Source organism: Callorhinus ursinus, unplaced genomic scaffold (assembly GCF_003265705.2).
Source record: "Callorhinus ursinus isolate GAN/ISIS: 27379988/994484 unplaced genomic scaffold, GSC_fseal_2.0 scaffold3, whole genome shotgun sequence".
NCBI lineage: Eukaryota > Metazoa > Chordata > Mammalia > Carnivora > Otariidae > Callorhinus > Callorhinus ursinus.
In genome coordinates, this window is record NW_027397065.1 from 80,332,691 (window position 1) to 80,350,054 (window position 17,364).

The 17,364-nt window shown below is 39.3% G+C and overlaps 1 protein-coding gene across 1 annotated transcript in view; it reads left to right on the plus strand.

Annotated features, from left to right (window-relative positions):
- MARCHF11 (membrane associated ring-CH-type finger 11) overlaps positions 1-17,364 on the plus strand; it is a 99,534-nt gene that overhangs the window by 67,237 nt on the left and 14,933 nt on the right. The window contains exon 3 of the mRNA XM_025866682.2: positions 8,869-9,061. Within this exon, the coding sequence (XP_025722467.1) occupies positions 8,869-9,061 (193 nt within the window). The remainder of the gene's footprint in view (positions 1-8,868; positions 9,062-17,364) is intronic.

A 17,364-nucleotide genomic window follows, 5' to 3' on the forward strand; every position in this document is an offset into this window, starting at 1 on the left:
CTGGATTTGTGGTCCCTTTGGTGCTCTCTGTGGCCTTGGACCAGTTTTATCTTTGTCCCAATTCATCCAGGACTTTATTCTCCTGACCCCGAAGTCAAAGTGTAACCTTGCCTATTCTTATGTCTAGCACAATCGAGCCTAATTGTCATGAGGAAAACTGGGAAGAACCTCCTTACCAGAGTGAAGTCCTAGAGGCCATCTTCTTCCAGGGGCTTTATTCTAGGTAAAGAAAATTTCTCTCCTACTTCATTTAATCTTAGGTCCCAGACACTTAATAGTCCTTGACACTCAACCCAGGACCCCCCACCCCCGCAAAGTGACCCTTAACCTTGAGGTGCTCAGTTTCTTCTCCTTGAGCTGCAAACCATATTGAGTACAATCTCTGTAGTCCTGGGACATGGCTTGTCAAACCTCTTGGGATTTCTAGATTTCTGGAAGAAGAAAATTACATTGGTGCTCTGAGTTCTGTACAATAACATGAAACCCTCAGGACATCCCCTAGTACACATGGGGAGTTGCCCATCCACTTCTCTGCTGTTCTGTTTGTCTTGGTCATGTGATCTCGTTCCAGGTGTCTTAATTAAACAAAATGATGTTCTGTGGCCAAGATGTGGTGCCTCGCAGGATGTGCATTACGACCAGCCAAGGGAACAGTGGGAAAGATTGTTCCCTACAAGAAAGTAAGTCCAGAGGGTTTTCTGCTGACCTCTTGTGGAAATTGCAACCAACGATTTGAAGATTTGTTTTTCTTTTTAATCACTATGAGTTAAAATAAGATTGCTAACATCAACTGATTAGTGATCATTCTAAACCAGTGGCCTCTGATTTGAAACTGTAGATCGTAACAAGAAACCATTGTTTTTCTGATACTATTTTCTTCTGCTTTAACTGTAGAACCTAAATTTGGGGGGAATAATTATCTGAACAATAGTGAGTCTTCATAAGTGTCATTTATTTAGGTCTTCTTTAATTTCTTTTAGCAGTTATTTGCAGATTATCTTTTAAAAATTTTAGTCCTAAGTAATTTGTGATTTATGGTATTTTTTATGTAGTATTGTTTTTTGTAATTTCATTTTCCAACTTTTTGCTGTCGGTATCTTACGCAATTGATCTTTGTTTATTGACCTCATATTTTGAGGCTTTGCTAAATTAACTTCCTAATTCTGTTAGGTTTTCTTGTAGATTCCCTAGGATTTTCTACATAGATAATCATGTCATTTACAAATAGAAATAATTTTATAGTTCTTCCTTTACAATCTTTATACCTTTTTTTCCCTGACTTATTCCATTGACTAGGGTCTCTAGTTCCTAGTGAATAGGAGTAATAAGGGTGAACATCTCTTCCCAGTTCCTGATCTTAGCGGAGAAAGCATTCTTTCTTTCCTCCCACCCTTAAGCATGATCCTAGCTCTAAGTCTTTGTAGATGCCCTTTTCAGGTTAAGAAGTTTTCTTTCTATTCCTAGTTTTCATCTTGAATGAGTGTTTGTCATATAATTTTGCTGCATCTTTTAAGAGGATCTTTTTCTTTTATTTTTTAGTTTCTTAATGTCATTAATTACATTGATTGACATTTTGTTATATCAACCTTTCAACCTAGGATAAGCCCCACTCACTCAGGATGCATTATTCTTTTTGTATACTGCTGGATTTGGTTTGCTAATATTTTGTAGAGGATTACTTTTTAATTTATGCTCATAGGGAATATTAGTCTGGAATTATTTTTTTATAATTTTCTTTTCTTTTTCAGGTTTTGGTATCACGGTTTTGCATGACCTCATAAAATAGGTTGGGGACTATTCTGTCCTCTTTTATTTCTAATAGAGTATATGTAACTTTGATATTATTTTTTTTTTCCTAAATGTTTGATAAAATTCTCCGGTAAAACCATTGGTCCTTGAGGTGTTTGTTCATTTGTTTGTGGAAGGCTTTTAACTATAAGTTCAACTGTTTTGTAAAGGGTTAGTCCAACATTCTATTTCTTCTTGAGTCAGTTTTGATGTTATGTTTTTCAAATAATTTATCTATTTCATCTATGTTATTGAATTAATTGGCATAAGGTTGTTTATTATATACGCTTATTACTCTTTTTACCTGTTGGAGCAGTCATTTTATATCTCCTCTTTTATTTTTCATTAGCCTTACTAGAGTTTTATCAGTTTTTCTTAATTATTTTAAAGAAGCAGTTCCATATTTTCCTATTTATTTCATCTGAGTTGTTTAGATTTCACCTTTCTCAAAAAAAAAATATTTCACCTTTCTCAGGCAAAGCAAATTTTTTTGCTCTAATTTTTATTTCATCTCTGATGAGTTTCTGAAGATGCTTTCTCTAGCAGAGAGGACCCATACCAAAGCATGAAATCATGTTTAATATGCAGCCTATAAATACAACTCTACAAAGAATGGGCATATAATTAACTGAATGTTGTATCTTCATGTCAGATTGATTACACATAGAGATGTTTTCTGCCAGCATTTCAAATTCCAGCTTATAGTGGTTCAATTTAAACACCATCGAAGATGATTGAAAATAGGTTTTAGCTAAATTCATTTTTCTGAAGAGAACATTTCTTAAGAGCAGGTGTTCTCTCCTGTGACACTGGTAAGTAATCCCACCTGTCATTCTGCATGCTATAAATCATCATACTACAAATCTGTTAGCTTATGATTCATATCTGGCTTGCCTTTTAAAAACAAAGGTGAAACAGTACTTTAGAGTGAAGGATTTAATGCAAACTGAATGAATCTACTTTCTTTGCGTTCAATTTCATTCCCTCTGAGTGTGTGTTATTTTCGGGGAGGAAATTGGGTTCTAAATTGAGAAGGTGCATTAACTATTTCAGACAACGGAATGACAGGTATATCTTTCTAAATAGCTTCCTGGAGGCCTGATGGAGTATATGCCTTTCTCCAGTTCTTATCTTACTGGCTGGAAGTGATTTATATGAGGAGATGACTTGGTCTTACCTTGGCTTTGGTTCCCATCATTTCTTTAAAGAAAATTCCCAGCTTATTCTTTCATCCTTTTTTGTCTGAAGGAAGTTATAAATCTGTGCTAATTAATTAGATTTCAGTGGGAAAGGCAACCATTTTGCCATGGTTTCAAAGAAGTCTGTGGTAATTATTGGGATAGTTATTTAATTTCCCATGAAGAATGCCACACTGACGTGGACCCTCACACGCAGTGATACCCAATTCTGGGCCATGTACATTGTCTGTGTCTTTTTAGGACTGGTGGACCTTACTTGGTGCATCTCTGAACAGCTGTGTATAATGAGAATATTAAACAATTTCCAATGTGAAATTATTTATTTCCTTTCAAACTTCATTAAAATAAAAGAGATCTATCTCCCTGAGATTGTCTTCTTAATGTTAATATTCATTTAACAAACTGCAACATTCAGACTGAAGAAGTATTCATTTGAGAACGCCATTTAGAAAACAATTGGTCCTATTGGGTTGGCTTTGCTCGGCTCGACTGCTTTTTGCACACATGTTGACTTTGCCTTAACTGTACAACAACACCTTTTAGAGAGGTATAATTATGACCAGTTTGTTTTTGCTTTCAGATGTAGGATAGGTCAGTTTATGTAGGCAGAGCGCAGGGCATTTTAGAAGGAACTTGGGCTTTGGAAAGAGGTCGGAGTTTAAATTCTCACTTCTCTACTCAGTGGTGGTTTGGCCAGAGCTGGGACTTAATCCTGTAGGAAGGACAGAATGGGTGTGCAGAGAATGAGATTGTAGCTGTCAGATAGATGATGGAAACTGGAGTCAGGATGCCAAGGAGTCAAGCATTTTCTGGGCGAGACTTAGCTTCTGCTTTCATGAAACTTACAGTCTGTGGACAACGGGGAGATAACCATCTGGGATGCAAGAAGAAATCTGCACTCAACAGAAATACAAACAGTGGATTCTCGGGTCCGGACAGAGGGATCCTGCACGAGGAGAGGAGGGGACGGCTTTTTAGAAGAGTTGGCATGAAAGCAAGTTACGGATGGGGGAGACGTTTCCACCCATGAGAGAAGGGAGGAAGGCAGAGCATGCTGAGAAAGGAACGTGCTCAAAGGCAGAGAGGGACCAAAATGAGAAGTACATGGCATTTGGGCTAATACAGGGAGGCAGATTAAGCAGAACTGGGGAGCGTACATGTCCCTCCCTCTCCTTCCCCTCCTCCCTTTCTTCCTTCCTCCTTCCTTCCCTCTCTTCCGTGTCATATTCCTCTATCCCTTCTTTTCATCCTTCCTGCGATAGTTAGATGCCAGGCGCTGGGACTATGTACTGAGCCACACATGTAGCTTTCCTTCACAAGCCTCCTTTCATTAGGAATGTAGGCTTGGGGTGCCACTTGGTATCAGGGAATGACTCATGGCTAGCAGTTCAGCTGCAAAGCTATTTCAGGAGACCAGAGAAGACAGACTTGAAGCTGTTCCCAGGAAAACCGTGGTGTCACTGCAAAGATGGAGTGTATGTAGTTCATTGTCATCAGAGCTCAGTAGAACTATTATATAGTACAATTGACCCTGGACGACACAGGTTTCAGCCACGTGAGCCCACTTATACATGGATGTTTTTGGATAAATCCAGTATGATATTGTAAATGTATTATCCCTTCCTTACGATTTCATTTGCATTCCCCCCCAGCTTACTTTATTGTAAGAATACAGCAAATAATACATATAACTTACAAAATATGAGTCAGTTGACTGTTTATGTCATTGCTAAGGTTTCTTTTCAAGATTTATTATTTATTTGAGAGAGAGAGTGTGTGTGCACTGGGAGGGGAGGCGTAGAGGGCAAGACTCCCCAAGCAGACTCCCTGCTGAGCTCAAGCCCAAGACCTATGTAGGACTTGATCTCACAACCCTGAGATCATGACCTGAGCCTTAATCAAGAGCCAGATGCTCAACCGACTGAGCCACCCAGACGCCCCTGCCATTGCTAAGGTTTCTGATCAGCAGTGGGCTATTAGTAGTTACATTTTGGGGGATTCAGAAGTTATGCATGGGTTTTTGGCTGTGTGGGGGGTTGGCATCCCTAACCCCTGTGTTGTTCAAGGATATATAAATACATAATATAAATATAACATAAAAGCATGAACCTAGGAGCCAGACTGCCTGGGTTAAATCTCAGCTTTCATCCTTAGTAGGTGTGTAACCTTGGGCAAAGTGTTTGACCTCTCTCTGCCTCAGGTTACTTATCTTTAAAATGGGGATAATAATAATACCTTCCTCACAGAGTTGTTGTGGGGATTAAATTAATTTAAAAAAAAAAAACTCTTAGAAAAGTGCCTGGGACATATTGACCCTATATAAATATAGGCTGTGATTATTAAATTACTTCTACACCAAATGAGGATGAACTTTCAGAAGATAGTTATTTTTGCTAACAATACATCCAATAATTTTTGTAGAAGTGAACATATTTTCAGGAATATAAAAGTCAAACATAATTCAAATATTATGGAAAGAAATAAATAATAGCAATTATTTAGAGTTAATCTGCTTATTGTTATAGGATTTACGTTTCCAAACTTGGAAAGAAATTTAAATAAATACATACACACGTACACATACATACTCACATAACTTATACATACACCCATGCATATTAGGTTTTAGAGGTGAAAAGTATGTTCAGCAGTTGACAAATTCTGTTCAAGATTCAGAAATACCTTACAGACTGAAATCCAGGCCTTGGATACCATTGGGTTAGAGAGAGAAGCCCCAAGAGACTCATCTTCTATTTTTATTGTCTAAGCTAATGGTCCATTAACACAGCTTCTTGAAGCTGAGCCGGTTAGATAATGTGTACCTCCCAGGGCAAAGACGTCAGGTGGGTGTTTCCTAGTGGCGGAAGGCAGCATTATTTTTCCTAGGGGAAGAATGTGAATAATCCCACTTTTTTCGCATAATGGTAACAGTAAGAAAGAGCATTATATAATGGGCAAAGAAATTACCAAGATGATATCAGCGTTCAAAGGGAAAATCCTTATGTTTATAATCAGTTTAATGATTTTGGTTCAATAATGATTTGCCCTCATTAGCTATTCAGTGAAATGGTGCTAATTTTAGGGTTCATCAGTGTATGAAGAACATCACAGCACTTTTAGACACACTGGCATATTTGCGTTATTACTGGAGTGATATAAAAGCAGAAATTTCAGGGAGCTTATTATTGATTTTGAGCAGTTTATCCTTCTTGAGAAATAAGCTTCAAAAATCTCAAATTATTTCCTATGTCTACCACAAAAGATAATTTCTATGATAATAATAAATAAGCATCTCAGTGTGCTGAAATTGAGAATTGTTCTCTTTTTTCTCCTAGCTTTCACGACATAATTTTAAAACACATTTAATTCCAACCTGCCAGGTATTTGAATTTTAAGCCATTTTAAATTTAGTGTCCTCAAACAAGTGTGAAACATCAGTGTTTCTTATTCCTGGTAAGTCTGTCCCTTTGCTCATTCTCCTTCCCTGCCAAGGAACAGCTTAGCTTTGTGCGTCAGAAGCTTCCAGGCCCAGTGTGGCGGGCAGTCATGCGCACTCTCAGATGTGAACCACCTCAATTTCCTATGTCCCAGGAGACACCTCAGCTGTTCACTGAACCCCTGAGTGTTTAGTAGGACCTCATCACATATGCCTGTGACCACCATGTTTTTCTAAATTGGCATGCAGGCAGTCTTGGAGCAATTAATTAGTAAGCCTAACTGAAGCTAAATATAATTAATTGTACAATATTGAGCTGTCCAAATTTAACTCCACTAAAATTACAGGGTGAACGTGGAACATAAAGGATTTCTGGAAAAGGGAAGTAGATATCAGTAACACCATTCTTTTTTTTTTTTTTTTTTAAGATTTTTATTTATTTACTTGAGAGAGAGCACAGGAGAGAAGCAAACTCCCCGCTGAGCAGAGAGCCCTACACGGGGCTCGATCCCAGGACCCTGAGATCATGACCTGAGCCTGAGGCAGATGCTTAACCAACTGAGCCACCCAGACACCCCATACCATTCTTGATAAATCCTCCTTACTCACTGCTGCTTACCCAAGACTCTTATGATTCAAGCTTATGTATTTTGAAACATATGGCTCACCATGTGAGAATCTTTCCCTGTCATGGACACATAACTTGTGTACCTTTGCCCCATAAGTTTAGAAGTATGCTTTGTTTTCATCTATCTGATGTAATTAATAAATTGATAAAGAGTAACATAATGCATATAGACATGATAGGATCCATCTGGGATGGATGTTAGCTGGTAGTAGTTTTCTGTGTTGTTTACCATGTTGTTGTATTTAATGCAGATTTCAATGAGCCCTGAGACTAAAAACCAACAAATAGTGACACTTCATACTTGTTCGGTGACACCAAATTTAAAATGGCTTTAAATTCCAATGCCAGGCCGTTCGAAATTAATGTGTTTAAGATTATGTCAGGAAACTAGTAAAAAAAAAAAAAAACTTCAAATACATGCTTGAAATAAATTAATTCAGCTGTAATGATAAGATATACTGACAAATTTAATTATTATTCATCCAGAATTATAAAAGCAAAAGCCATTTTTCAGCAAATGAATCTGCATATTAAAATCGTTAGAAATATCCTTCTTATAGAATTCTGCCGAACTATCATTTGGTGCTGAAGTTTTTAAAGGAAAAATAAATGACTTTAGAGAATTAAATATTTCAAATGCATTTTGATATTTAATCATTAAAAATGTAGAATTTAACAATATCCATGAATATGCAGGATAAAGGACGTATTTAAATATGATAAGTAAATTATTTATGATGAGAGACAGAAGCAGTGAGGGAGAGAGGGAAGGGTGGTGATAGACTTGCCATTTGGGATGCACATATTCAGACTTAAAGGTAAGTAAAGAGTTTAAGGAAATATCAGATGCACCCAATGGATACTGAGTTTTCAAGCTCATTTGTTTTTACAGAGCTCTTTCACACAGAATGAAACTGCAGGTTGTTTTGAGTTTCACTGTTTACTGACAAACCATAATAGCAATTCTAGTTTTGTTTCTGTCTCAATTATGCAAAAGGGAGAACATGACTAATTAATTCTTTCAAGTTGATAGCACCTTTGAAAGACTTTTGATCATTTGTACTGTAAAATCCTCCCAAATACCGATGCTTAGGACACCAAATTATTCTCCCCATTGAATTGTGTGGTACTTACACAGTTTGTGAATTTCAAAGGTACTCCGTTTGTTTACAAATTCTAAATCTTGACAAAAATGGCTTCACAGATTACCCGTTAGATAATTAAAGTTCAGTGATATCTGAGTATATGAAATGTACCAATAACAGATAATGTACAATCTTATAGTTCCCTTAAAATTCTAGTGTGTTACTTTAACGACTTTTTCACTGATGTTCTTATGTAACTTATTTATTTGTTGCTTACTTTTTTTTTTTTTTTTTGCAAAAACAAGAAACAGTTCCCTTTTTTGCAGTAGTCAAATGTGTTAAAGAGCAAAATAAGTTTCCAAGTAGGGGAGTCTTCAGCACATATCTTCGGAGTGTATTTAATTTCGTGCATGTGTGAAAGATAATAATGTGATCCCAGGTACTAAATATTCTTCAGCCATTCACTCCCAGTACTGTTACCTGGAATAAAACTAGATTAAATTTGCAGAACGGTGAATTACGGAAAATAATGAAGCTAAGGCAATTCATTAATCTTTATCTGCTTATCTATTTTTTATAGCCTGGATGAAATGGAAAAATTCGTGTGGGGGCTGATCAGATTGAAAAGGGTCTATAACATGATGGAGAGAAACATGGGGCTGAAATGTGTTCTTTTTTTTTTTCTTTTTAAACACAGCACCTTTTTCTCACATGCCTCTGTTTTTCTTTTAGTGGCAAAGCATTTCTATAACACTGGTTGAGAAAGTTCAGATGATTGCTGTAATCCTAGGATCCCTGTTCTTAATAGCGAGTGTGACCTGGCTCCTTTGGTCAGCCTTCAGCCCCTATGCAGTGTGGCAGAGGAAGGACATCCTTTTTCAAATCTGCTATGGAATGTATGGTTTTATGGATCTAGTGTGCATAGGTAAGACCATGACATTACACATTAACTGTCAGTAATCCATTTCTTGCAGCTATTATATTTTCATCAGTGGGATCTCGTATAGAATGTTGTGGTTCACGTGATCTTGGTTCTCCAGCTACTTACCTATCTGGGGTGTCACAATCGGGCCACTTCCCTCAAAAAAGCATAGCATCTCTCTTCCCAAGGAGTCCGAAAAAATGAACAGGATAATGTCCATTTAAGGTGCCTTGTTTTGCAACAGAAAGGAAGGAGGAATGGTAGAAATGATTGGGGGTGGGCAAAATCAGGACAGTCATTTATTTCTATGGAATAAGAGCAAATCAGCCCCTCTTCAGCAAGCCGGGGAAGCGTTGACGGTGCCGGTGCCGGTGGTGGTCTGTGCATTTGGGGAGAGGACCCACAGACTCCTGGAAGGCTTACCTCGTGGCGATGCGACTCAGATTCCTCGAGGGCATAAGTGCTTCTTGAAGGGGTGGGGACCAGAGGTCAGTTTTCCTTTCTGTCTTGGGCTTCTTTGTTTTGATTAATAAATTCAGTGGCTTGGAAGAGATAAAGGATCAAACCTTTTAGCTTAAACAGATCCTACCAAAAAAGGTTACTTAGCCAATCTGCTGTTGCCCCAGGACCATGAGAAAACGGAAGCCGATTCATGCAGCACTGATGTGGTGTGTGTGCGGTGCCCGTCAACTGGCACTGTGATGGTGTCTGGTTGGCTGTGGGGGGCAGGGACTTAGAGCCCCACAGGGTCTCGAGGAGACTTTCTCTGCTCTGATGTGCATTGCAGCAGTAAAGAGCTGAGAGGCAGCCATGGTTTATAGCAGTGGTTCTCAAAGTGTGGCCCCGCTGCTGCTTTTTAAGAGATGCACATTCTCAGGTCCCACCCCATCAGCCAAATCAGAAATTTCAGGGTTTGGACACCCCCCACCCCCCCGCCCCCCACCATCTGCGCATCACAAGCCCGCTGAGATTCTCACACACGCCAAAGCTTGGGAACCACTGGTTTCAGGGAGTGGTGCAATTTGGGATCCCCTGACTTGGTTTCCAGTCTGGGCCCCTGCGGGGACAGATCAATGCTGTTTCTCCATGTCCTCTTTCCTCACCCCTGAAGACAGAAATAATAATCCCTAGCACACAATCCTAAATAAAGGAAATAACGATTATAAACAATTATGTTATTAATTGGAAGTTATAAATGAAAGATATTTGAATAAGTCACAAATATTAAAACAGTTTAAATCATTTCAATTCATGCCTCTACTCACCAGAGCCTTAATTTAACTAGAAGTTTTAATATTCTCAGTGACTTTTTTCTAAAAGAACTCTATAAATTTTAAAATAGGATTAGCCTGAATTTCCTCTCCTTTCCTTCCTCCCTTGCCCCTAGTACAAGACTAAAAGGAAAGAAAATGATCACATTTCAGGCGAGGAGGAAAAAGATGTGGGCGGGGGGCGGGGTGTCATGAGTAATATGTAAACTGAGCAGATGTTGCCTGAATAATTGAGCTAATCAGGTATATGAACAATTTGATTAAATGTGATAATACACTTGTAAGCATTTGGAAATGCTAAGTCTCTATACAAATATAATCTCCAGGGTATTGCTCTAAATAAAGGAGAGTCACAAAATTGTTCTACAAATTCCTCAGTAAGTTCAGAGATAGATCGTATTTATTCAGTCCTTCAACATCAATGTTATAAAAATGTGGTATTTCTTTGATATGAAGAGGAGAGATGAAAAACAATGGAACCATTAGGCTTCCAGTTCAACCTGGAGGGAAAGAGTCCATTTGACTTCGATATCATTACGACACTAGAGAGGAATACACACACACACACACACACACACACACACATTCTGTTTAGGAACTCACTTCCCTGGTTTTCACAGCTTGCATTTAGTGCTGAGTTACCAGGTCTTAAATTCTGATTGCTGATGCCAGTCTTTTAATCAAAATTATTAAATTTTGGTTTTAAAAGCACATGCATATGAGCTAATGATTTTTTGGCAGAATATGACATATTTGGGCTTCCCTTTTGAAATTTGGTATTTGCCCATTTTAGAAAGTTAAGTTTCGTAAGAACAAAAGCCAATTGATATTTTGCTGGCTTACACTTTGGAGAGTGAATTTTTATTGAGGTTTTAAATATTGACAGTACCTTTCATTACATTTTGACTTATTAAATCCAAATTTCATCATTTAAGGATTTATTTGTATTTTGAAAAATGTTACAGAATTCAGATTGAACAGCATTGTTCCTGTCACTTGGTAATCACATTAATTGGTCTATTTGGGCCCAGAGAAAATCTTATTTTTTTTCTCAAGAAGTTGAGAAACTACGATAGTCAAGTTAGCAAATACACGGAGGCTATCAATAGCCAACTGGATCATAGCCAGTAATAGCTCCTGTTGACATTTCAATTTAATTCAAATGTCTGTTAAATTACATGTAGACAGTAACAGAGTAGATTACATTGATTATACCTCAAATACCCCTCACTGCAGGACTTAAGTGTCTGAGTTAGGGTGAAAAAAAAAAAAAAGAGTCTGAGTTAAGGTGGAAAGCATGTTTATAACTTTGGGTCCAGTTTGCTCAGCTCAGATCAATAAATATTTATTGAGAACTTTCTTTGTGTCAGACACAGTGCTAGGTGCTGGGAATACAAGTCAGGGTCAGTCACTTGCCTGGCCCCAAGGAGCTCCCAGCCCCAGAGGGGGATAGGTATGTCAGGAGGTAATGAGAAGACGGCGGAGTGTACGTGGTTCTGGAAGGATGCACAGGAAGTGACAGTTGGACAAAGCGGGGAGACATGAATGCTGGGGTGTTGCATGCAAGGTGGGGGTGGTTCCAGGCAGATTTCAAGGGGAAATGATAACCAAGCAAGCTGACAGAGGAGTAGATGCTTAGCAAGTGGGGAGGTGGCCCCCTTGTCACTGTTGGAGGATGTAAAATTGGCTTCCCATTCAGAGGGCCTTAAAGTACTTGGAAACATTCCCACATTCCTGTTTGCTCGAGCTCTTCAAACTTGTTTATACCTAAATGAGAAGGAGCAGACTGAGAGCTTCATAAATGTTCTGTTTAAAAAATAATTCTGGGGAGGGTATGTGCTATGGTGAGCACTGTGAATTGTACAAGACTGATGAATCACGGATCTGTACCTCTGAAACAAATAATGCAATATATGTTAAGAAAAAAAAAAGAAGAAGAAGATAGCAGAAGGGGAAGAATGAAGGGGACTAAGTCGGAGGGGGAGATGAACCATTAGAGATGATGGACTCTGAAAAACAAACTGAGGGTTCTAGAGGGGAGGGGGGTGGGGGGATGGGTTAGCCTGGTGATGGGTATTAAAGAGGGCACGTTCTGCGTGGAGCACTGGGTGTTATGCACAAACAATGAATCATGGAACACTACATCAAAAACTAATGATGTAATGTGTGGTGATTAACGTAACAATAAAAAATTATTTAAAAAAATAATTCTGAAAATCCGTAGAAGCTTATTCCTGAATGAAAAGAAAATGTTATAATCCAGCCAGTGGTTGTAATGCTTAGGAAGAGATTATTGCTGGATTGTTAAAGAGAAAATGTAAGGATTTGTAGAAAATGTATTTACTTGGGGAAATCTGTTTAGTCATTTCTACACATAGTGAATTTGTCTTTTGCTTTTATTCATTATTATTAATTAATACCCTTTCTGCTTTCCCAAGATTCAGTTTTTTCTTGCCATTCAAGTTTTGAATTCTCCCAGGGGTCGAGGTATTTTTAGAGTTGAGATGTCTGGATCTGGCTGTCCACTAGAACTTACTGCAATGATAAAGATGTCCATCTGGTGTCCAGTGCTACAGACACAAGCCACTGGCTACCGTTGGCTATTGAGCACTTGAGTGTGGTTCATGAGAAAGAGAAACTGGATTTTAAAATTAATTTTCTTTAAATTATTTACTTAAATTTAAGTAAATAGCCACCTGTGGCTAGTGGCTATCGGACGGCACAGATCCTGGATGATGATTCAAATTAAATGTGTAAGGGTTTGATTAGCCAGGTTCCCCTCACCTGTATAAACAGGTGGCATTTCCTAAATAACAAAGAAGCTCTGTGCCAAGACAAATGAAGAAAGTAAGAATGAACTGAAGAGGATTAAGAGAAGGTATTAAAGGTGTGCAGGTGGTGGCCGAGAGGTAGACAGAGAGCCATGAAAGGGAGATGTGTCTTAAGGGACTCGAAGTATAAAGAGATAACTTTATATTTTACTTGGGGAGCGCTTTTAAATATTTAAACAGTTGGCATTCCAACTATGATTGTGTACCAGGGAAACTAATAGAAAGGATTTAAATCACTGAGCTGTGTTAGCCCAGGGCAGTAATTTAGGGAGAATAACCAAAGCAAGCTGGTGTTGGCTCCCTCCTGAGATTTGCACAGTGGACAAGGGAAGATTAGCAGACCCAGAGATGAAGAGCAAATGCATGGCGGAAGGCTGTGGGCTCGGGATTTGGTTCTTAACTCTGTACTTTGCACACAGAGAATAGAAGGCTATTCCTTTCATTGGTTGTGTGGTTCAGAGGAAGGTTGTTCCGTCAGAGGAATACATTTAGTAATGACTGAAATGACTGAGAGTCAGCCATGAGGACAGGGAGTCATTTGATTAACCTGCTTCTAAAACGTTACCAAGTCATTTCAGTGTCCAGTAGAACTTGATGAGGTGAGTTCTGTTTCTTGTTTGAAGCAACAAAATAAGACTGAAACCCCGTTACTTTAGTGGGATTCCTGAAACAGGGACAGCATTGCTTATGTCTAATCTCACTGACACTATAAATTAGTGCCACCTCCGTATCTGGAAACTATTTTGATCTTCCCTGATACACCAAGGAAAGGGACCAGATATGCTTATAAAATTTAAAAACTTAGATCACTTTTGTTCTTTTAAAATTTTTTTTCTTAGTTGTCCACATAGTATAAACATATACATATTGAAATAAGCCCATTTTATGAATATATAAAGTTTAAAAGAAGAACACTTCACTCATACAGCCCGTTCTGTTATGTCATTCTCTTTGTGGAATGGTCTCCCCCACCCCCACGTTTTGGTGTATATCTGCCAGATCTTTTTCATTGGGTTTACATGCATATGGGCATACAGACACGTAGGTATTTTAATATAGGTGGGATCATGCTATTCATTGTTGAAAAAAAGTCATTTTCATTCAACAACATGACCTAGCGATCTTTCCCTGTTAGAATGGATGGACAACCATTTACTTTTCTTCTCCTGATGGATGTTCCCGTTGTTACCAGTCCTCGCCATTAGAAACAATGTTGCCAATGAGTATTTCCCGAGGCAAGATTCCAAGAAGTGAAAAGTCTGGGCTGAGTCATAAGTGCATGCCCTATTTTTACTCTCTAAAAAGGCTTTGCCCATTTGCCCTCCCCCCAAATAGATGACAATTCCCGTTCTCCCACACCTTGACAAAAATGGATATCCGTTTTTTGACCTTTTCATGGGTAGTTTGACCTATATTTAACACCGTTAGAGTGCTTTCCTTAAAGTCTGTCTAACTATTTAGGTTTGCGGGGTAATTTTGCCTAAGAAAATAAGAACATCCACACTGAGCCCTGCTCTTAATGCAGCTCGTCCTGCCTGGCGTCTATTGGGGTGTGGTAGGCAGGGGCCCAGACTAGCTCTGCCCTGTAAATACTCCACCTCTTCTTCCTGAACACGAAGCCAGAAGACAGGGCCAAGGTCAGAGATCCCTGTCTCTCAGACACCCCACATTCCCGCGCACATGTAAGGAACTCAGGACCAGTTTCTCCCCATCTGTGATACCATTAAACACTCAAGGAGTTTCACTTCTCTCTTTTTTCATGTAGAAAGTGCTCCCAGAAATTGCTTTTAGGAAAGTTGCCTTCCTCTGTCACTTGGGTCTGTGGCTAAAGTACTGAGGCTATTATTGCCTGTTGTCCCTATTACTCTTTTTCTCAGATTAAAACACAAGCACATGGGGTAGAGTTGACGCGCACACGGACCCACCAGGAACCAAAAATCCCTCTCAGGGCTACTTTGAAATAACGAAATAAAGTATATTATGATTGTTTATGTTGTCCTGCTTTTGAAAACTGCAGAGATTAGGGAGTTTTAAAAAATAACCTGATATATACTTGAATGAAGATCATCAGATCAAAATAACTTCTCCTTAATGTACCAATTACAGTCAAAACTGAAAAAAAAAATGCTCCTTCTGCAGAAATTTCATACTCCCCAATGTCAGGTTTTATTTTCCTCTAGTCTAAATCTAATTAATTTCTAAAAATTCATGTGAATTCTTATAGCTATTAGTTTTGAAAAATCTGTTTTTCATAGTTGGTGATCTGTCTAGCTCAAGGTTTTTGGGCACACTCAAATAAACTAGGTAGAGTTACCCGTTGGTAATATATTCACATTTCATTATAGAACTTCAAATAAATAAATACCAACTATTCCTATGGTCTTTGATTATATTAGACGTATGTTTACACGTTAAAAAGCCAAGGTAATATTTCTCTCTTACTTTCGATACTGCTTTACTGTGCTTTTTTTTTTACCCCACCAGGCAGAGCAGCTAAAAGTAACACATGACTGAACCTTTTACTGACACGAAACTTAAAATGTACCTTTTCTAATTCTATGATATTATATGAGGAAAAATGAAGAATTTTGACCAAGAATTTCAGGATAGTCCAACTCTCGGTGACCACAGATGAGTTCTTCTCACTGCGGGTGGCCAGTGGTCTATTTCATGCCCGGGTTGTTTCTTCCTAAAATGATGCTTTTAGGTTGTCTTCCTTCCTGTGGCTCGCTTTCAACAAATATAAACCAATTAGCATAAGCAAAGCATGATTAAGAAAGTAAATCAACTCAGGAAAAAGAATTCTAATGCATTCCAGGCAAAATATAAATGACTTTTGGACTATCTCTTGTTTAAAATTTTCCATGCTCTCTGGCACTTCTCAGCATGATTCAGAAGTTGACAATATTTCCTGAAGTATTTTCAGTGAAAAACAACATATTTACTTAAGGAGTTTGAAAGAAATTAACATTGGAAGTTGGAATGTGCCACAATTTAGAGCAGAAAGAAAATGAGCTTGCTGGAGACCACAGGAGAGCCTTTGGTTCTTGCGTCGTCAGGCAGGGCCATCAACCATACGGACGAGTGTGTTTGAAAGAGGAATTTAGGCAAAGTTCATAAAATGTGCAGCCTTTGAGTCATTGTAGAGAGAGACATATTTATGGATAGATATAAAATCTATCAAAAAGTTCCGAGCGAAAAATGTACAATTACCAAGAGAACAGTCCTGTTCCCGACGTCCTTCAGGGCCCATGTAGACGCTGTCCTGCACAGAGGGGGTGAGGATGCCTGGTAGAGTGGGAGAGCCATGACCCTAGAATCCAGTGCGATCTGGGTGGGCCTCCTCTACGGGAAGTGGGGAGGACAGATGTCCACCACCGATACCCCCACACCTCTTCTCCGGGCCCCACGAGCAGGGCAGCCCCACCCCACTCAAAGTTGTCAGCACGTTTGATGGTGAGACTCAAATATATGTAGATTTTTTTAAATCAAAGAACACTGGGAGCCCAGATCCAGCCTTTCACGGGCCTGCACCCTCCCCCACCTAAGTCACCACCACCACCCCCGCCCCCAAGTCTGGGATCTGAGCTACTGGAAGCATTCTGTGGGTGGCGCTTCGGGCTGCCCCAGAAGGCGGATGGTAGGAGGTGGCTTTGCTGGTGGCTGCCCAGTGTCCTAGGAAGCACTGATATGGATGCATCTGCGTGAATCATAAGGCATGTGGAAAAGGCAGCTCAACTGAAACACTGGTTGGCAGGATAGCTAGGAAAGTTGAGTAGTCCAGTACTTCTTTTTTGAATCTTCATATCATGATTTTCCCTCCAGACGTAAAAAGACAATCAGCTCCCTCTGCTCTAAGAGAAATGCTTCCATTTCCGGAGCAGTAATTTGACGGGGCATCTGTATCCCTCAGTGCCACAGTTTGGCTACTGAGGAGAACTTGGTCCAGCTGCTAATGCAGGAGGACAAAAGCCTCCTTCTGCTCTTGCCCAGAGCCCTTCTGGGTTTCCCTTCAAACTTCCTCCCAGGCTGAGGGCTGGCTTTCGAGGGCAGCCACTCCACGGGGTCTGGTACCGCTGTGGCCATGACCTGGTACCGGACTTGAGTGCTCTGCTACCTCGTTTGGAATCGTTTCTTAAACAGAGTAGGATTCCTTTGCAAGCATCGATCATCCTTCCTGACTTCAGTGTGTCTTAGCACGCAT